Here is a 21637-nt window from a genome sequence, read left to right as displayed (position 1 = left end):
GTTGTTTAATATATGGGAACAATTTATTAACTTAATATCAACACTTTATACAAACTGTATCGCTTCGTCACGCACGATAAGTGAAATATGCCTTTGATATGGCAGAGAATATCTCACATACAATAGAAATAATTAACATACACATTGTAGATACAAGAGAAAAAAACGTATAGCGAGAATACCTCTTTAAACCGAATTGAGTAACCATAAAAAATAAATAATTTCTTATTCGCGTCACGACGGAGTTTCATAGATATCGCATTTAATATATTTTATGTATACTTGTGAAGGAAGGATTGAGAACAAGTGACTCGAATAGAATTTCCAACTATTTATTTGTAACGAATGAATATTTCAAGAAACGATTTTTAGTAAAAACTAGAACGCGATCGTTTTTACAACTGATCTCAAGCTATGTTTACTTCTTGAGACACAATACCGATTTTTTATATATTCCTCTTCTTTTAAACTTTAATATCGGATCTTAGCGCTTGAGTGAGGGACTCTCGTAAAATTATTTTTTTATTCTTTTTTTAAATACGAAAAAATTAGTGTAGAGTATGTATAATTGGCGACACGAATATAAAATTAATATTAAATACTGGAATATATTCTTTATAACTTAGACTTAAACACTATCTGTCAATGATCGATGAAACGAGCAAAAACTGTAAGCATTTAAATATAGGGATGTTGCTCGAATGAACTCTATATCACCATTTACAAAAGAACTTCTTTGCGATAATTCTTTTTCTTTCTTTTTTTTTTTACAAAGTGAGAACACTTTCGCTGTGGATCGTTAGTTTTAATTTTTTCTTTTTCACAACAACGATAAACAGCTATCAGAAGGATCGCAAGTAAAATAAAATTGTTAAGATCTTATTAATCTCTTAAATTTCTTCTTGTGACTTGTACATCACTAAATCATTGCAAGAACGTTCAAATCGAATCAAATTTTGAGAAGGATATGTTAACGCGGATCTTTTTTTTTGACAGTAAATAACTCATACATACATCCTGTTCGGCAAACAATTTCCTAGATATGCTATTGAAAAATGATGATGAGATAAAAACGGCTGAAACGAGAGGTCCATTGGTGAATGAAGGAAACGAATTGAGTAGTTGTGACCTAAAAATGAAGATACATTTATTTTGTCTTTTTATGATCAATGCAATCTAGGTCACCAGAAATACAAGTACTTCTCATTTTGTTCACTTCAATATTAAATAATAAAGGACTGTGGAGGAATTGTTTCTTTTTTCTTTTCTTCCTTTTTTTCGTAAATTAGTTTTATATATATTTATATAAATATATACATATATATGCATATATATAAATATACATATACATATATATATAAATATATGAATATAATATATATTACATATATATTATGACTGAACCACCGACGACACACGCTTGTGTTTTCACCGTTCGGTGTCTGTTCATTACTCTTAGTTCTTAAGTAACATTATCGTACGAATCGCACAAAATCACACCAGTTTCTCCGGTTCTAGTTTCTCTGCTTACGAGACGACTGGCACGCACCCCTGGGCGAAGGAAAATATAATGCACCGATCACTGTGACTTGAACGCCATTTTAATCCCTCATCCCTATTTCTCCGTTGTTTCAATTTTTTTTTTAAATATTTCAACAAAAGTGGTGTCGACGTTGCATGTGTACGCGCGCGCGTTATTTTAAGGCTTTTTGATGGAGAGAAGATACAAACGAGAGATTAGAATGAAAACTGGGTTGCAGAACGCACTTGGTGAAATGTATGTGTTGTATGAGTGTGTTTTTTACCTGTGTGTAGAATGCGTATTATATGATCTATGCACGTATGTATATATGTACATATTACACACGTATATACATACATAGGACATATAACAATGTCGAAAAAGCATAGAGAATGAAGTTTATTACTAAGAATGTTAAGACGCCAATAGGGCTCAATTCGTGGAACGTAGGTCCAAGAGTAAAATTACGCTTCAACAAACTTCTCGAAGGTTCTTCATTTTCGGTGTTTTCTTTTTTTTTTAATTTCTATCCTCATACACTTTTTCCGTGATAATTTTTGTTTAATTATTAGAGAAATTAGATCGTTCTGGTAATGGCGCAACAAGAAATCCAGTGTGCACAGAATCATCGATAAAAGCTAAAGGTCGAAGTTCCTGTTGTCTTTTTGAACGCTGGAAAACTATGCCCAAGTCCGAATTTTCTTCGGTGAAACGAAACAAACTAACCATTGACGATACCGATGAAGTCTTTCGTTACGATATAAGTTGTATCGAAGATGGAGCATCAAAGTACGTTTCCATACTAGAAGATCGAAACAAAGCAAGACTTCATATTTTTCGTGTTTAAATATTTCAATTATTAAACAAGTTTACATGATGCGCTACCGTAATTGTAGTTCTTTTCTTTCTTCGCATACTTTTCCTCTCTCTCCTGCCCATCGAGAAAAAGTTTATTTTTTTCTTACTATATCGAAAAGTCGTAGAATCCCTAAAGAAACCTTGTAAGAACTTGTATAGAAGAAACAGGAAAAGGCCAAGAAGAGAGGAAAGTAAGAGAACATACTTATTTTAGTTTTATCATCAACATATGCGCGCATCTGTTTTGTTTTTACACATATATCTATCTAACGATTTTTTAATTATACTCTTTTATACGGAAATAAATTTTTCTTGTATATACGTGTATTGTTGTATATTTTCTTTCTTTTTTGTATCTGTGTTTATGTGCGCGTGTATTATGTACCTTTTATGTCCATGTTGTATGTGTATGTGTGACTAAGTATTTTGTGTATTTAAAGATAATGATTTTTAGTGGTATAACTTTTTTTTAATTAAACAATTGCCCGAGTTACTTATCGTTAATGATGATTAACGCGTGTTGGACGTAGACTTTTCGCATTTTTATAGACATCATTGCGTCCAGATACAAGATTTTTTCACTTTCTGGTCGATTCGCGTTTTGTTAACATTATTTTTTTCTTTGTTTCTTGATTTATTTTAGTACGTCAACACCACTCCGAGTTGCAAGTTTTTCCATTACACAGGTTGCATTCACTTTGATGTCATCATTGTGACGAATTCTATACAGACAAAAAAATGATAACACTTATAATTGTTACTTTGAATTGGGAAATTACTATTGAGAGATAAAGCAAAGAAGATTTATATGAAACAATAGTAAACTATAGAGAATATATTTTTTTATACAACCTTCATAATTAACTTGGCCATCACCATCAATGTCAGCCTCCCGAATCATTTCGTCTACTTCCTCATCAGTTAGTTTCTCTCCAAGATTTGTCATAACATGTCTGAGTTCCGCTGCAGATATGAAACCATTTCCATCCTTATCAAATACTCTGAAGGCCTCCCTAATTTCCTCCTCACTGTCAGTGTCCTTCATTTTGCGAGCCATCATGGTTAAGAACTCCGGAAAATCGATTGTGCCATTACCTACAATTCCAAGTATTTTTAATTTCGATTTTTTCTGAAATCAGATTTTTTCCAATATTTTTAATAAGAGGGTATTAATAACAACACAAAATGTTTCTCTTTCTTATTCTCATTATGCAAATAAATAACATATTGCCTATGTTGCATGCAATGTAGGGAATAGAAAAATTGCATAATGAATAAGGAAAAATAATATTTTAAAATTATATAGCGGAATGAAATTAAAGTAAAATACCATCTGCATCCACTTCATTGATCATATCCTGAAGCTCAGCTTCTGTAGGATTTTGACCTAGCGATCGCATAACTGTACCCAACTCTTTGGTTGTAATGGTACCATCTCCATCTTTGTCAAATAGCGAGAATGCTTCCTTGAATTCTGCGATTTGTTCTTCTGTGAGTTGATCAGCCTTAAAACAGAAAAATGTATTTTATAGCGTCTATCGACAGTACTGGATCACCTTATTTTTGTACGAGCATGAAATATTTGTATATTTTCTGCAATGAAATAAATTCTATTTTTAATATAATTATATCAAGAATATGAAATCGTCAATTTACAATTACATAGATAAATATAGTTTTAGGGTACTACTTACGTTTCTTAAGAAATTGAAAAAAGGTTATTTTATAAATATTCCTAAACAGAATTGTTTAGTCTTTATGTATAGACAATGCAAATAGAAAGTTGCTGTTAAGATGCACGTGAACATTTAATCTATTGATTTTACATTGTTGCGTGCATATAAAATTAAAATTCTATGAAAAATTATGTAGATACATCCAAGTAAAATTAAACAATCAATATATTGATGAATGTATATGTTAACAAGTGCTATAATTTGAATACCAAGTATGTATACTGTTATATATACCACTAGAGATAGACTATGAATAATATAAATAGATTATTAGTTACATTCCTGTCAGTTTTTTCTTTTTCTTAACATAAAATACATCGGACAATATAATCTATGAAAGCTTGTAGAAACTTAATATTAAATTTAATATTCAATATAATCGAAAGAATAAGGTTCGAAATCATAAATATGGTTTTACAATGCCTACAAACCTTTAGAATGAGACATTTTACTATATAGGTCACCTATATACGCTACATATTTCTCTATATATTTTACACAAAAATATCCATTAACCGCTCAGATATGCAAGTTAAAAACGAATGTCGTAGATAAAACAATAACCCGATATTCATGCTTCAGCTGTCTATCGATTAAAGGTAAATACGTATCGTAGGAACGAATTTACTTTGTATACGCATCTTATCGATAAAAATAAAAAAAGAAGTCGGCATTTCTTCGCAATATATGCGCTGGACAGCGAGAGCCGAAAAAACGAGCAATATAGATTTTCATAATTACATGTAAAATCGTTACACGCCAAAAGTAACGCTGCCGTGTTTTAGGTTCGACTCCCGACGAAGTTATATTTTAGGTTATGCGGCGAAAATATCGACAAATAATCGCGAAGTATTACGCTCGAACGTAATAATTTGAATACTCGTAAAGATTAATAATGTAACTGGGCATAGAATGCGGATCTGAAATTACGGTTAAATTGTAAAAAAGAAAAAGGAACCGACTTATTTCGTAAATATTATAATTACATCGCGAAAAGTCACGGGGACGCGGTCAGAATTTGATTTGGGTTTCGATTCCCATAAATAAAGCAGTATCGTCTCTGCGACAACTGATCGAAGGTTGGGTACAAGAACGTATAAGGAATACGGGGAACTGGCGCAATGGTGAGAGACCGCGAAAATCAATAGTGAGGTATACCGTGTAACGGTTGATTGTCGAACGCTACACAACTACATCATGAGAGAAAGTACCGAACATCCGAGAAAGAAAAATCCGATGATAAGAATTACGCGGTGGTCATCGATTTCTTATAGTAATTTTGGTTCCGAGAAAATTTTATCAGACGATAAATATAAAACTGAAAGTAGGGCAATGTTTTGTGCTTTCACTATAGCATTGTGGCTACGCCGACCAAATTTTCGAGACATTAAAGCGGTATATAAAACCGGACGTACGTACACTGTAACTTATCATTATATTCTTTAAGCTTCGCGTGAAGTCATATTTCCATGTAAAGAACATACTTTACAGACCGTTCTTAGTAAGCGTAAACTCTCACGCCCAAAGCCGAATTCTGTGATACGATAAGTCCGATGAAAACGGATATTAACAGAGAAAAGAAAGGAAGGACATCGTTCGCGAAACGAATTGGCTGTTTAGTAATTTCGTTCGAACTCGAATTGTAGTTGGCGAGGCAAGGGAAGTGCCGATAGCGAATAATCTCGCGTAAGATTCGATAATCTCGAGATAAGATATCTTGAGACCGGCAAAACTCGTTAATTCCTAATTTTCGATGAGAGCAGTTTTGACACCGTTCGATTTAAATATAATCCTCGCAAAATTATGCCGCCATATAGTACATGTAACGACGACGTACCGCAAGACGACAGGCCGTTGGGGGGACCTGCAAAATGTTTCCAGTGTCTATTCTCAAAGAAATTATCGATCGATCCTACAGAATGTATTTTCGAAACGTTTATCGCCGACTTGTCCCGGCCCGTGACATCCTCGGGAATTAGAAAAATATGTACGTAGCTATTGGAGGAGGAATGGATCGATAGTCGGTCCATTTCCATGTACCGGCCATTACGAATGTAATATCAAAATAGTGCGTAGGTAAAAGCATATTTGGTAGAAAGACGAGGAACACCGTGCGACCATGACACTAAAGTAATAAGCGGAATCGTAACCCGACGGTAAAAAATGATATTCCCGTAAATGTATATCGGAGTCTGTTGCACGTGCACTCGGCGCGTCAATGCGGCAAACGAAAGCCAAGATGAGGGCGAGGGCGAAGGCGAGGACGAGGGCGAGGGGCCGGCTGTGCCGAACGACGTCCGTTCTCGCATAGGCACACGCAAGCACGTACAAACGGAACGAAGGAACGGGCTAAACGTACGCAGGGGCACATGCAGGCGGCAGACACACCAGGAAACCGGAGTTAATCGTACTTACCATTTTGGCTCGTTTTTACGTCTCTCGCAAGCACGAAGATTTGAGATATCGCTTGAGCACTGGACACAAAAGGATACTGTTCACAAATTACCCCGGACGAACGTGGAGGGAAAGAAAACTCGTGTGCACGAAAGCGCGGACAGACACGCAATACGACACGGCCGACGAGAAACGTACTCGGGACAGCAATGGAGTCCACCGTTCTCTCTCGGTGTACGAGCCTCTCTGCCACTTGCCTCGGTCAGGTATCACTACGCCGCCCCTAACGGGCTACGCGACGGCGCCTCCCGATTGGTCGGCGTCCTAGGCGGGGGTTAAGGGGAGTTCACGCGGCGATGCGCCGCGTCGTTCCCTACGCGGCCGACAGATAGTCCCGTGCGGCTTCCCCTCTGTGAAAACCCTGAAAAAACGACTGGTTTTTAATTGGACAAATGGGAAGAAGTAGGAACGACACGACACCCGATCTACAGAATGCTCGACACGGACAACCGTGCAAATCCGTTTTACATGCGGAGTGGGTGCGGTCGTGTTTACAGGACAAGTCCGGGCGAACTAACCGGGCCTGTGATTGGCCGACGCGCACCTGCAATGCGTCAGGCAGCCGTGCGGACTGTGCCGCCGCCGGCTACCGGGTCAAAGCCGGGCTTCCCTGCGAGAGATGGCTCGGCTCGAATGCAATGAGCGCGTTTTTCGGGCGCGTTTAGCCCTACACCTCTCTTTCTTCGTTTCGCTCATTTTCCCCTCTCCTCATTCCTTCTCTTCCTCTCTTTCATTCTATCTTTCTATCCTGTCTTTGTCTCCGCGCCGCTCTCCTTTTACCATCTTCGTTTAGTACCTTTTCTGCTTCTTCTCTCTTTCCTCTGTTCTCGCCTCCCCTCCGTCCCAACTCTCTAGCGTCGCTTCTCTCTCTCTCTCTTTTTCTTTCTCTTCGCAGTTCCGTCTTCTTACGTCTCCCTTCGTTTTCTTACGATTTCTAACATCCACCGTTGGCATGTACTTCGGCACAATCGTATTCGTATAATACCGATCAGGGGGAATGCTGAAATAGCTGATAAAGAAACGCTGCGAACAATGCGGATAGAAGAGCAGAAAGATATTATTACGTTCTTTCTATACGGAGGGTGTGGAATACTGGTTAATGGTCGCATGTACTCGTCCACCCGGCTTAGACGTAAAGAAAATAATGATTTCATGCTAAAGGTGATGCTACCGACTATGCATCCTCTCTCTCTCTCTCTCTCTCTCTCTCTCTCTCTCTCTCTCTCTATCTCTCTTCTGTCTCCTCTCTACTCTTTTGTTCGAGTAATGTTAGCAACGATACATTCGATTTTTTCTTCGTTATTAATAGATATCACGGAATTTGTGCATTCTTGATAAACGTGATCAGGTGAAACACGACTTCGCTATTATCCTTCGGTTTTGACAATCGCAATAAGCGCAATCATTGTAGGAATGAGAAAATTGAGAATCACCCCTCCTTTTCTTCACAATCTATATAAATTGTAAAAAAGATTGGAATGCTATCGTTATTGCATCGATAAGTATGTAAACTAGATTTTGTTCAATAATTTCTTAAAGATCGATACAAAGACAGGTGAGGCAAGGAGTTGGCGTTACAGGAGCTCCAACGTGTTGAAGAGATTGGAAAATTTGTTTGTCGAATCGCAAACGATGTCGCGTCTAACTCTTTATTTTGTTTCACACATTTTTGTTCGAACAACAATTGTTTAAATTTATAAATCATTAACATTTAATGGGAGTTTGTAAGAGGCATTATGCCAGGGTATTCGCATTGGTGGTCGAATTAAAAATGTAATAGAAACGATTACTGTTGGCAGTAATGATAATCGTACTGGATTCGATAAGACGAGTCCATTTGATTGATCGCTTCTTGCTAGGAGTAGCACTTTGTTGTGCCTGAACTCATGGCCAAATCCAGCGCAACGACAATTATTGCAATCATTCTTGTCTGATTCTTCTATTTTAGATAGTTTTCTTGAGATGACCGGAAATCCACACTTAAATGACAGCAGTCGGTGGAAAACAGACGAACTCCGGGGCGTTCAGGACATGCGATAGCGACTTCTCTCCCTACTGTCCGTTCTCTTTCTCTCTCTCTCTCTTCCTCTCTCTCTCTCTCTCTCTCTCTCTCTCTCTTTCTCTCTCTCTCTTTCTTTCTCGAGTCTCTACGTTAGTACTTCGCCCGGAGGACGATATTAGGTCACGATGGGTTAATGCTTACGTACTATGTGAAACGTTTTAAAATTGCTTTCAGTGTATCTGGAATAGCTTCGATTAACACCAGTGTCGAATAACATTCGGTTCCATAGCTTTTCCGGATAGAAAGTACCATCGGTTTTTTAACGAATTTACAATGTTATTACTATACAACGAGTTTTTGATCGTTGAATCACGATAATTTACCTCAGAACAAACCAACGCCGAATTTGGCCCTGCAATGTTCGCTGGATAATCCGAAAGTGAAACCGATCCGTCGCAACCCTTAGTTTTCAACAAACATGAATTTTTGTAGAAATTGACAATTTTAGTTAAAATAAGGTACTGCGCGAATACTAAAGATATTGTGAGATTTAGCCTCGGTTCAAAAGGTGCGGAGAATTCACCCCTATACAACGATGTTGTATTATCATTCAATTATGCTGTTCCGAATTACTGTGAAAGTTTGAAAATCACACGACGAACGCGTTTTCCATTCGGGATATTTTTACGTGTTATGAAAAGTGCTTTACCAAGCGCGGATTCGCTATGCGGTATCGGGTTCTTTGGACGTTCCGGGAGGAAAGACCATTCAAAAAAAAATTGTCGGAACGGATTATATTTCGAGCAGCCCAAGAAAATATCCGTCAAAGAAATGTGCGGCGATGTCTTGCCGCCACGCACGCCATCGTTCGCCTGGCACGATTTGTCAGGGCCGTAGCCAACCCCTAACCCACGTCGACGATACCGTCCAATAAATGTTTATCCGCCGCATTTACAATGTTCGATTATGTTTGCCAAAAAATGACCGATTGTTGTCGCAAAAACTTTCGCTTTTAAATAACTCGGGTTGGCGAAGAAAGAATCACCCCATGCGGACATTGGAGATCATACGGAAGAAACTTCTTCTGCAATTCGGTAAATCGGCGGAGTTTCGCGGATCGAAAGTCGATCAATGTTTTCGATCAAATAATCGGATCCTATCGGTGACTTTACCCGAAAAGAATATATATTTAGGCAGCCTATTTCGTGTGAACCACCCCTTACGTTTACCCCAGAAGTAGCGGTGGTTTCAATGTCCTTTCACCGAATCGGTCGATATCTTCTTAAATAAAAATAATTGCGCGGACGCGTTCGCACGACAATAGAATATAATATGTTTTAACGAATATATCGCCTCCGGTGCTAAAAATAGCGTATAAATAGCGACGCTGTAAAATAAACCGATATACACGCGATTACCTAACAATATTTTCTTATAATTTGAGTATCGACTATTTCGAAGATAACAGTGCAGTAGCATTCAGCTTGCGTGAATTAATCGTTGCTACTTGATTCTTAAAGCCGCAATTATTTCGAATAAGAATGCGCACGGTTTTCCTCGTACACCCTTAAAGCCGCGTTGACATAATTATTATCTTTACGCGTTGCGGATAAAGTTACATCGAAAAGCGTTAATTAACGTAAATTATTCTCAAACGATTGTTGACTTTTCTAATGTCGGAGAAAGGAGAATAGACTTATTCTACGCTTAATTCTACTAATACATTCCACGCGAGAACGACGTAGCTGGAAAAAATGTAAATGTGCTCGTTCTACTCCCGCCTTCGAATGCAAGCGTAACACCAACAATTAGTTTATATGAAACGCTTCCTTTTCCCTATATGTATACAGAGAGCCGCGGATTCGTCATTCACATTTTTGTACACGTCATACGCTAAACATCATTCAAAGTGATCAAACAACGCACACACGCGAACGAATTTGTCACAGTCTTTACGGAGAACCGTCGTCATGGATGAGAAACACAAAAGGATTCTTTTTAATAAAGACAATACTTTTGCGGTTCCACAATGATCAAAAACAACAAGGTCTATAAATGAAACACTTCGAAAAACACGATTGTGTCAGAATGCAAGGAATTATGATATCATCAGATCGGATCTGTCCGATCATTATCATTATCTGTAATTACTTGATATCTTCCAGTAAGGTACTAGATAAGATAGACGATAAAATTCCATCGACAGAGATGATCTCGATGAGAAATCAATTCCCAAAACGTACATTAAACACGTAATAGTAAAAAATATATATCAAAAAACGTGGAGATAATTCACACGTGTCGTTTTTGGTTTAAACGAGAACTGAAATCATAATTTCATGCGGATATTTCGTGTAATTGCGATTGCCTATTTAATTCGTGCAATCTCCCTATCCGCGTCCCATTGATATAATACTGTTCCGTGAAATGTTGTGTTCCTTGCTGCTATTAAACGGAGATAATAATAAATAAAACTGATCGTCCCAAAATAAGAAATAATCTAATTATAGATAAACTCAAATGAACTATTTAAAGTAACGGCCGTCAACACTGAGACCGATGCGCGATCCTCGGTTGGGAATTGTAAACTGCTAGACCGTATGAAAAGCGAAAGAAAAGCTAATTGATAATAAGTTGTTTCATACGCGATTTCTTATTGCCGGTTGTTTCCACGGTCGTTCGGTCGCGTTCATTGTTCATTTCGGAATAATAAAAGTAGCGTACGCTTTAACCACTCCGGGTCTAATTGTTCTTCGATATGACGTGCCGATAACAACGACAATAAACCGAGAAATTACGAATCCTCGTTAAACTGGAATGCCGGGACGCGTTGACCAGGTGTGTGCTTCCCGTGTATCGCTATGTACCTGCTAGCTGGCTAGATAGATAGCTAATGCGGTCGATCGTTTCCAAATAGGTATAACCGTTCGAACATTTCTTTTTCGTCAGATTAATACGGCTAGAGGTGTCCGGCACACGGAAGACGGGGGGAGACGAGGGCGTCGATATTCGTAAACTACATTCGCATCTAATAGATAATTAACAGATTCGCCGGTGGCCGTGACCGATATGTGGTAACAGCGTCGCACGGTGTCCGCGATATCAATAATAAGTGATGAGCATGCGTGCGGCAAAAAAGAACGTTCACGTATACGTAGGTAGGTAAATGGAAATGACGGTTCCGGCGACGCCAATTTTTTGAAAGTGTACCAAGGTCACCTTGAATTTATATCAAAGGGAACTAAAGGCACAAAGGCGGGCACGTTGATGCGAGCGCAAAGTGTAGCTTCTTGCCGCAGAATCGTCCGGTTAAATATTCTACTCCAAGAGAACTTCTATTTCTCGCGGAACGAAACGGTCTCTTTGGTCCGAAGATCTCCATCAGCTCGGTTGTTTTACCTCGACCGAACACGATCGTTCGTAACGGAATGTACGCGAGTTCTGTAAGGGATGAAAATAATGAATAAAACTGTTCCTTGATTCGGGTACACGTATTAAATGAATTATCAAGCATAGTACGTAACAACTGGAACAACAAACAACGGAAATGATAGTAACAATAGATCTGGCCTTCCTCGATTAATTTTTTACGAACAACGCGTTTAAGAACGTTAAGACCCATTACCATGTTGTGTTGATATCGTAGTAAAAAAACAAAGGTCTAGATCATCCATCGGTAAAAAAATAATGAGTCATAACCTCCGCTCCCATCGCGAATTTCTGTTTCCAGGCTTCAGGATGCTGGGAAAATCCGATAAAAATTTCGAATTCGCTGTACTGTTCGCCGTGACGTCTTCGTGGCGATTTTTGGTTTCACCAGGGCGGCACCGTGCAGAGGCTGCTAGGTTTCCTAGGTTCTGGTTAGAGCGGCATGAAAAGGGAAAAAAAGAAGTCAGACGATAATACTTGGTCGATTGTATTACGCATAGCCGTAAGCTCTGCAGATGCGTGATGCGCTAAACGTGACGCGGTACGACGTTCCGCGGGGGCTAACCGCGCGAAAAAGACCATTTTTGGGCACCGTTTGCCGGGAAAAATCGATACTCTTGCAAGCTGATAGGACGTCGAAAGTATGGATTCATGACGTAGTCACGGAAAAGGGCCGGCCTGCTTTTAAGCAGGGTTTTCGAAAAAGTCTCTCTGTTGGCCAGGTTGCAGCGAGCCTGCGCACCGGTGTACGCGCAATGCGACACGCGATAGAGTAGGACAGGGAGACTCGTAATCTCGTTAAAAAGAGACGGAACGGGGGGATGGAGAAGCGCACAGCGGCGTTCACGATTAACGGTAAGGAAGGGAATTTAATGGGTGTCACGGCAAAGAATGTTAATTTTATACCTTACGTTTATCGATGTAGCGTCTAATTGGTGTTAATTTAGCTGGCGATACGCCGCGGAATAAACTGTCCCCTGTTCGATTTACCAAATGATGCAACTTCAAATTGGTTCGCGGTGCAACAACAGTGTCTGTTGTCAGACAAAAAGGAAATTCACTCTTTTTATACTTTTTCCTTTTTTTCTAATATCACACTCGCACGAGACGCGAGAGCTGTTTAATCGATGTAGTTTGTAAAATATTTTTCAGCAGGCACACTCGCTCGTTGCCCGACGAAATTGATTCACCGAAGAACGAACAGCGAAACGTCATTGATTGCTATTTCAATTTTCTTGGGAATTTTCAACCTTTCCCACGTGGAATCGAAATAATATCTACGGCTGTATATTAATACGAATATATCTGCTGCAGAAACGTTTTATGTGTCCAGTTTGTATTGCGCCATATTTCGATAATTACGTTGCACAAAATCTACCCTGTATAAACAATGGAGATTTAAGAAATGATTGTTTTGCAGACGTGCTTTTGTATACAGAATTATGTGAACAATTAATATTTTCTGGTATGTGTTCTCCCACTTTTCGAAGAATATTCCAGAAATATATTTATTTCTTAATTGCTACTTGTCAGGTAAACTAGTCGCGGTTGAATAATGTAATTAATGTAACTTAAATTAAGTATTGAGTACACACGCGAATATATGGTTAATATTTAATTGGACAAATATTACACCTATCGCATTGTGTCGAGTCGATGCTGGATATACCGCAAAGCGTATTAATAACATTATTTTTTTTGTTCGTTGAAAATATCAAATTGATAGACATGTTTCGAATTTAAAACGTTCGTGGAATTATAACAGAACGTGTGTTAATCAATCAATATCCAATATAAAAATATTTTTACCAAAATAAATTGTAAAGATGTGTATACGGATATAACATACATGGGTCAATACGTTTGTTCGCTTATCCTATAGAAGGGACGTACCATCAAGCGATAATATTGAATAAAGAATAATTTTCTTTGAATTCACGGTATTATTAATTATTATCGCACATGTAACTTATTTCACTATTTTCTGCATGTTACATTCATGTCAAATATATCGATATAATTTTTACAATTACAAGTAAATATCTGTGCGTATAATATATTTATGCTAAAGCAGGATTGACTGAAAACTGCAAAGATTACAGCTGTATAGGGTGTTTTACAATGATTGTAAACAATTCGAGGGGTAATTATTTAAGACAAAGAAACAAAAATTAAGCTTTGCGACTTCATTTTCGCATCTGTGTTATTAACGATTAAAAGTCTCCCTGACCCACCAGTGGTAGCGTGCGTAAGTCGGCTTAAGAAGAACGCGAACAGCGATGTATGTGTCTTGCGCAAGACAAAGACACCAAGCAAATCTGCGCGTTCTTATTGGTCGATTTTAATTGTTAAATAACTCGAAAGCTAATTTATTTCATACGTGTGAAATTTGAAAAGTTCTCTTAACAAATCACCTACCGAAAATAATGCACGTTCAACAAAAATATTCTCGAATTCACAGTGGTCTCTTTATTAGAACTGGTTACAGTGATTGTTTTTTAAATTATTTGTACAATTATAATATTTTTTAATGCATCCATTTGTTTATACAGTATTTTTAACAGTGCAACAATAAAGATAAGCAGGTACTATTGCCACAAGGGCAAAGGAATGCCAATGTTGCAGAATAAATTGTGATCTTCTTTTCAAGTAATTAACACTTTGAATCATTCAAAAGTTACAGGTATAGACAGAATTGGTAATATCGGATTTGTAGTTTCCACTTCAAGTGCTGTAGCCATACAATCACTTGCCGCTTCTACTTCCCCTAAAGATTCCAATACCTTTCCTAAATTGTACCTACGAAAATAAAGTGACATTAAATTATTAAGCGCATCTCGATAGAAGCATAACTATTATAATATTTAGGACATTTCTATTACCATGTTTGATGAGAATTTGGATCAATCTTTGCCGCGTCCCTTAGAGTTTTTTCTGCTAACCTTTGGCTCCCCAGATAATGGTAGATTAAACCCTAATAATATAGATACAATTTTATTGTTTCGAAATATTATTAATTTACCATCGTATATGAAATAATGAAAACATAGAAGAAACCACTATTTAATAATTATGAGATACATTACTAAATGTTGTAGACTTTTTATATGCGACGGATTGATTGAAACTGCATTTTGATAACACTGCTTTGCCTCCAAATATTCCAGTTTATATTCGTGCAATAATCCCCTCTAACATGAAAATAGTATCGAATGAAACAGTAATATTTATATAGTAATATCACAGATACTTACCGTATACATAATATGATGGCTCAATGGAAAAATATTAGTAGCTTCTTGTAACGATAGAACAGCACCATTCGGTTGATCCAAGACCAAATACACCTCGGTGAGCAACAGCCAGACCTGCAATTGCAACAGCCATGCTCTTTGTGGTCCAGGTTTTGGTGTAAACGAACTAAGTGAAGATGCAACCTCAGAAAGAGCTTGTTCCACTCTTGAAGCAGCTAGTGACTGTGCATGCAGTGAACCTAATAAAATAATACTATTTATAAAAATTGCTCAACTTTGTGAAATTAAAATGATAACTGTTTTTGTTCAATACATACTGGAATCTTTATCAGACATTTCAGAAGCGTATAGCTGAAAAACACTTCTAGTTTCACTACGTTTCTCGCTATGTTGTTCATTGCAGTTAACATTAGTTTGATCCTCGTACAGATTTTTCCAAAGCAAAAGCATATGTCTTATGGTAAACAGAGCTTGTTCACCTCCCATACTTCGTAATTCAAGATGAGCTTTTACAAAAAGAAAGTTTAGATTGTCCGGATACTCCTCTAATACACTGTTGATTAAATGAAGTGCCTCAGAATACTGCTTATGAGCTGATAATAATAATATCAATAAATGCAATGATGGAATGTGTTCTGCTCGCAGATTCAGTGCAATTTTTACATGAATCATTGCATCATTAATTTGTCTATTAATAGCATACTCATGAGCTAAATAATACTCAGCTAAATGATCGTTTGGATCACATTGTTGTGCCCTATAAAAATAATATATAATGGAAGAGTGCATTATGAATAATATGATCTATATTTCATATTAAAATGTACATACTTTTGAAAACATTCTAAAGCTGTTTTCGTATGATAAGTCTTATCCAATTTTACTATAGTATTTGCAGAGAGAATACTATTACCAATTCCAATGTAAAGATGACACCTAGATTGCATACCTTGTGAACTTGCTGTTTCTCTTTGAAGTGCTTTCTGGCTCCATTCAATACCTTCCTTTATCTATAACATTGATTATTGTTTCGAATAATTAAACATCTGTGGTACATTAGATTACCCAATGCGTCGCTCATTTAATAGAATTAACACAAGAAAAATCGTTACCATATTTAATTGTTCGTAGCACAATCTTGCCGCTAAAAGACAAGGCATTACTTTTTGTGGCGATAACCTTGCTACCACTTTTAAGACTCTATATGCATGCATATATCGGCCCATACTAATTAAACACAACGCGCATTGCGTCCATACATGTGCTTCTTCATGAGAAAACTTCAACGCTCTTTCAAACGACTGTTGCAATATGAAGACAAGTTAAGTTTGTGAATACGTAATCATAAAAAGGGTCTAAGCCGGTTTTGCGAAACAACATTATTCTAAAATCCGACTAGATCCTTTTTAATGATAATAAACATGCTTAATTATAATCAACCTCATATAGTAACTCCACTTGACTCCATCTCATAACAACAACTGTAAGAATATCGTACACTGCAGTAGCATTCTCAAATGCATGTATTCTTGCTTCTTTGAATTCTGGGGACTGACTAAGTACGGCATCCCTGACTGCCATGGCTTCACTAATTAACAGTAACAAAATCGTTTCCTCGTATTCATTTCTTGGTACAAACATATTAGGGCCTAAGTATTTCTTTGGCTTCCATGGCGATTCTAAAAAAAATTACACATCTAGCCATTCTTCCAACTTTACGATTTACAGACATATATAATATAATTACCTGTTGTTTCACTTTGTTCTTCTGGTGCTTTATATTCAGCCCCACTTATTCCACGAATTAACACCTCTGCTAATTGCCTTGTTAAAGTAACACGAAGACTTTGAGTAGCTGTTGACTCCATAGCAGACAAAATTTCCCTTTTCAAGTATTTATTCTCATAAGTAAACCATTGAATTTCTTTCATAGAAGAAAACATTGAGAAATTACTCACCTGTAACGATTTATTGCTGCTTGAATATTTCCAGTTTGAACATATAATACAGGCGCCCTTTGCAGTGCAGTTTCTAAAATTGGTCCGATATGTTTTGTGGAACCGTACGTAGAATGAGAAGAATATGTACCTGTTGAACAAACGATATGGAACCATTAATTACAAAACCACAATTTTATGCTTCAACTCGTTTTACCAACAACCTTATGAAATTACCTGAAAGAGGTCTATGTGTATGTAGTTAATGCAATATACTTTTATAAAATGAATGAACCTTAATGTTAATCATTAATCTTTCATTCTTTTCGTTATTTATTGTCAGTTACTGCCGATGATCATAATGTGTTACTCATGCATACATGGATTATGAAACTAAGGTCTCCATTTTAGCATTGTTCGATTGAAAACAATGAGATGAAAATCAGTCTACTTCACCTGTATTGTTACTATTTATAGTAGAATTGCCATTTTGATGTTGCATTGCAAACTTGTCTTGTTCTTGTAAATATACCAACGTTAAGTCCCCAGCAATTTCATAACACTTGATGATCTGTTCCTGCCATTCTGTTATTTTATACTTTGATTTAGAATTTGGTGGTAACCTTTCCAGACAAAGACCTATTGTGTAAGTTAATAAAGAATTTGGAATTAATACGTGTACCTCAACACTTTAAGAGAAAAAAAAATAAATAAAAAGAAACGTTTGGTGCAAACCTTTAATTGCATAGGACTCTGCAATAATGCGAAGACTTCGACAAGGCAATTGTTTTTCTGTGAGTGTATCAAGTTCGGCTTCCTTATAATGATTCAAGGCCTCTTCATACATCCCCATTGCATAGTGCACTTTTCCTAATAATAAATGTGCATCCAGCACAACTAAAGCCTAAAAATATATTATAAATTATATCATTATTGCATTGTTGTGCATGATACATACACATGCTTCTTACATACTTGCTTATCTTTTTCATTTGCTGCAAGCAGCAAATATCTTCTGGTTTCCACCAACCCATTTCTAGCTTTGCCAATATTGGCATCTATAGGCAAAGTTTGTTCTAAGAAGCTTTCTAATCTCCCTTCGCCAGATAAGAAATTTGCTAAACATTCTGAAATGAAATATATATCATTTTAATAGTTTAGGGTAAAAAAAGAATACTTATTGCATGATTCATAGAATCATGCAAATAAGAACAATTTATAGCCAAAAGTATTAAAAATGAGTGTACTGATAAATAAAAAAGTAAAAAAAAAATTGATATAAATTAAAAAAAGGTTCTTAGCATTAATTACGAAGAATGTTTGTTAATGGCTCGCTAATGACAGAACGTCTTCCCGCCTTAATATTATAACTGAAGCAAACTAGAAAGATAGAAAATTCAACTTCGAACAGCAGATTCTGTAGCAATTATATTTGGCCTTTAATCCAGTAGATTGTAATCCTTGACATGACTTAACAAGTTTCTTTCCGCAAATAGGTTACGAAACCCGTGAAACGTCATGTCAAGCCTATAAAATTCGATTAAACATTTTAATAGAAAATCTATCAATAGAACGTGTAACTGTCATGAAGCAGAATTTTCGTTTAATAAAAAAATAATAAGACAAATATTCACCATTGCTTGGATATTGTACTTTCAGGTGTTCCGCTAATTCTATAACCTTTTTCCAATTTCCCTCTTCACGGTTTTTATCGATTTCTGATTCAATTCGAAGGGCGTGTGCCTTTTTACTTGTCATTCTAATTCACGTAGGAAGAAGAATGGGACACACTGCTCGGTCCTTTCGTAATGTTCACCAAGATGTAACGTAATATATCGATCATCAGTGATGTTACGGGCCGAGACAAGGCGTAAAAGTACACGTACAGGCAACCTTCGCCTCGAGCACGTGCCCAGACTATTTTGAACTGTCTGTCATGTCATAGATGCAACAACATGTAGATACGGATGCATCGCGAAATCTAGCCGTTGCAACAAACCATTGCGCACTCGTTGGAACATTAGTGTACGAATTATTAATAGTTCGAGAAAATGTTTATTTGCCGTAACTGTTAATCGTTAAACAATTTACTAATCATATACAAGTATACAATTTTTATATGAACTAAAATTTTGCAGATAATTAAAACCTTAAGCTAGAGAAATACAAGATTATCGCTTTATAATGCTAATTTATTACTCTCTCACACATATACACGTGTTAATATAATGATAAAAACTTTGATTCTCCGATATTTTGATATTATGCATTAAACATATATACATACATATGGATTTATATTAATCTTTGATCTTTAGTCAGAAATTTAATTGCAACACTTTTTAAAGACTAAAATTGGTTTTGAACTCTTTGTATGTAACAGTTAAAAAATTGTATGTTCAACTTATATAATTAATTTCTTCCTAGTATTCTCTGATATCGTTTTTTCCATTTTTCTTTTACGTCCGCAACATTGTGCTGAAATTACATTTACACTTCCATTATTTTAAAGCTTCTTCCAACAGAAATTAAAAGCAATTTAAATGCATTTACGAAACCTGTAATATATGTACTCCACGTTGCGTAAGTACAATAAGTTCTTTCATTCCATCGTTTGTTATATCCATGTAACATATGGAATGTACAGGCGCGTCGAATAACTTTTTAACGATCAATTCCCATGTATCATTTATGAAACTAAATATTAGTATTTCTTGACCGTATGTTCCCAACAATATTTCATTCTGACCGTCCATGTTGATATCGGCAATGCAAGAACATAAAATGCAATCAGATGTTTCACTGCCGCTTAACGTTATATCTTCGTCCATCCCATTATTCAGGATGTCCCTAATTGGAGCAAAAGGGACATTAATTCTTAATATATATATATATAAGATAGAAAGCAAATATACTCACATAAACACAACTGCATTACAAGAATTTACAATAAGAACATTTAGCTTTGTTTCTTTATCGCTTGTACATTGTTTTGAATCTATAAAAAAATTATGAAAGTATTAATTTGCTCTATCAATTAATTAAATAGAAACATCTTTTAAAAAATGTATTCACCATTCGAATCAATAAAACTGGGTTTTGTAATGTTATTTTTTTGTGGAAATACATATACACTGGAGATGGGAGTGTCATATCTTAATTTCCAACTTCGACGGACTTTTAGTTCTAAAACATTAACGATAGCAACTTTGACCAAACCACATTCACAACCAATCACAGTCAGTCTCCTAAATGAATTTAAATTTTACATAATCCATGAAGTTTAATAGAATTTGGTAGAATTCTACGAATGGGAGAATATTGAAAAATTATACCAGTTATATTCATCATAGTAGTAAATATTAATCCATAAGGAAATTGCCTGAATATCGTGCAGTTCAGGAAAATATTTCTCAATTGATGATTCACTGTAACCATGATTCAATTTATCTTCCCTGATCATATGAATTTTGTAATCGCTTCCAGACAACAACCAAACAACCTAAAATCTTAAGCAGATTGTAATTCTATCTTAGATTGTACAATGGCAAATAATCAATTATTATGAAATTAAATAGTTACCTCGTTGTGTGAATTTTGTTGCGGCAATATAGTGTGATATAAATGATAAGGTGTATAAGCCAATTCTACCATTAAACAATTTTGTGCTATGGCTTCGATAGAACTACATTCGTTGCCCTCTCCATCTGTAACACCTTCTGTATATATGTTCAAATATCTTTCTACAGATGTATCTGTGCTTACTTTAATTATTGTTATTCCTATCACAAACCCATCGCCTGTATCAGATTTATTATAAGCATCAATTGACATGATTTCTGCTCCACCTAAAGGAAACAGAGTAGCATTTATGTATGAAGGATATTTTTTTTATTTAAGTGGTAATCTTTTATATTTAAAGTTACGAACTTGGAATGTATGTAAATAGTAATTCCTTAACCAACGGTCTTAAATATAAATTTGGCATCGAATGATATTCGCAAGAATATATTTTTCTTTTTAAAGAGGCCACCAACACTTTGTTGGAACCATTGGTGGAACACAATTTCGTCATCGAATAAATGTTCCCTTGCGACGTTAAAGGAAACCAATGGGCGTCTATTAAATTACACATTTTCTTGTTTCTATCTAAATGTTAATCGCATTGATTTATAATAGTGACTAAAATATAACGCTTATTTACATTTGCATTTTATTTCTTTAAATACATTTTTCTAAAAGAAAGACAGGAGGTATAATAAAGAACACATTTAAACAGATTATATTAATGTTGTTGTTACAATAACATACCCATATATTTGTAAGGATTTTTATTTATAATTCATCTCGAATCCATGTTGTTTGACAGATGCTTTAAGGTTATAAATACAAGATTTTCAGGTTACGAACTGCTTGTTTCATTGCACGCGATTCGAAATCACAAT

The 21637-nt window shown here is 36.1% G+C and overlaps 3 protein-coding genes across 3 annotated transcripts; all 3 read right to left on the bottom strand.

Moving 5' to 3' along the window:
• Positions 1 to 316: 316 nt before the first annotated feature.
• LOC144476751 (calmodulin) lies at positions 317 to 6771 on the bottom strand. The gene is made up of 4 exons (XM_078193943.1): positions 6532 to 6771; positions 3711 to 3885; positions 3233 to 3475; positions 317 to 3102 (listed from the first exon to the last, which is right to left on the bottom strand). Exons 1-4 carry the CDS (start codon positions 6532 to 6534, stop codon positions 3074 to 3076), a joined length of 450 nt encoding a protein of 149 aa, XP_078050069.1. The 5' UTR covers positions 6535 to 6771; the 3' UTR covers positions 317 to 3073.
• Positions 6772 to 14453: 7682 nt separating this feature from the next.
• Positions 14454 to 19104, bottom strand: Ttc7 (tetratricopeptide repeat domain 7). Its single transcript, XM_078194483.1, has 14 exons — positions 18827 to 19104; positions 18168 to 18319; positions 17928 to 18096; positions 17649 to 17831; positions 17214 to 17343; positions 17003 to 17139; positions 16696 to 16934; positions 16368 to 16556; positions 16087 to 16265; positions 15573 to 16012; positions 15256 to 15494; positions 15088 to 15192; positions 14884 to 14975; positions 14454 to 14800 (listed from the first exon to the last, which is right to left on the bottom strand). Exons 1-14 carry the CDS (start codon positions 18948 to 18950, stop codon positions 14668 to 14670), a joined length of 2511 nt encoding a protein of 836 aa, XP_078050609.1. The 5' UTR covers positions 18951 to 19104; the 3' UTR covers positions 14454 to 14667.
• Positions 19105 to 19344: 240 nt separating this feature from the next.
• Positions 19345 to 21637, bottom strand: LOC144477382 (KICSTOR complex protein kaptin). The gene is made up of 8 exons (XM_078195114.1): positions 21504 to 21637; positions 21123 to 21427; positions 20775 to 21040; positions 20528 to 20694; positions 20268 to 20440; positions 20112 to 20190; positions 19751 to 20042; positions 19345 to 19670 (listed from the first exon to the last, which is right to left on the bottom strand). Exons 2-8 carry the CDS (start codon positions 21325 to 21327, stop codon positions 19605 to 19607), a joined length of 1248 nt encoding a protein of 415 aa, XP_078051240.1. The 5' UTR covers positions 21328 to 21427; positions 21504 to 21637; the 3' UTR covers positions 19345 to 19604.

The sequence above is a fragment of the Augochlora pura genome, chromosome 11 (assembly GCF_028453695.1).
Source record: "Augochlora pura isolate Apur16 chromosome 11, APUR_v2.2.1, whole genome shotgun sequence".
NCBI classification, from domain to species: domain Eukaryota; kingdom Metazoa; phylum Arthropoda; class Insecta; order Hymenoptera; family Halictidae; genus Augochlora; species Augochlora pura.
Note: the sequence above shows the minus strand (reverse complement) of the source record. Positions and strands in the feature narration are given on the sequence as shown.

Bases quoted from the DNA above. Each gene is read 5' to 3' on its own strand.
- LOC144476751 (XM_078193943.1), bottom strand. The intron at 3,476-3,710 runs GTATTTTACTTT...TTGGAATTGTAG, and splicing joins CAATGAAGTGGATGCAGATG to GTAATGGCACAATCGATTTT. The intron at 3,103-3,232 runs GTTGTATAAAAA...TTGTCTGTATAG, and splicing joins TGGCCAAGTTAATTATGAAG to AATTCGTCACAATGATGACA.
- Ttc7 (XM_078194483.1), bottom strand. From the start codon at position 18,950: ATGACAAGTAAAAAGGCACACGCCCTTCGAATTGAATCAGAAATCGAT. The intron at 15,495-15,572 runs GTATGTATTGAA...TTATTTTATTAG, and splicing joins AATGTCTGATAAAGATTCCA to GTTCACTGCATGCACAGTCA. The intron at 15,193-15,255 runs GTAAGTATCTGT...TTTTCATGTTAG, and splicing joins GCCATCATATTATGTATACG to AGGGGATTATTGCACGAATA.
- LOC144477382 (XM_078195114.1), bottom strand. From the start codon at position 21,327: ATGTGTAATTTAATAGACGCCCATTGGTTTCCTTTAACGTCGCAAGGG. The intron at 21,041-21,122 runs GTTCGTAACTTT...TGTTTCCTTTAG, and splicing joins ACTATTTACATACATTCCAA to GTGGAGCAGAAATCATGTCA. The intron at 20,191-20,267 runs GTGAATACATTT...ATTTTTTTATAG, and splicing joins CAGTTTTATTGATTCGAATG to ATTCAAAACAATGTACAAGC.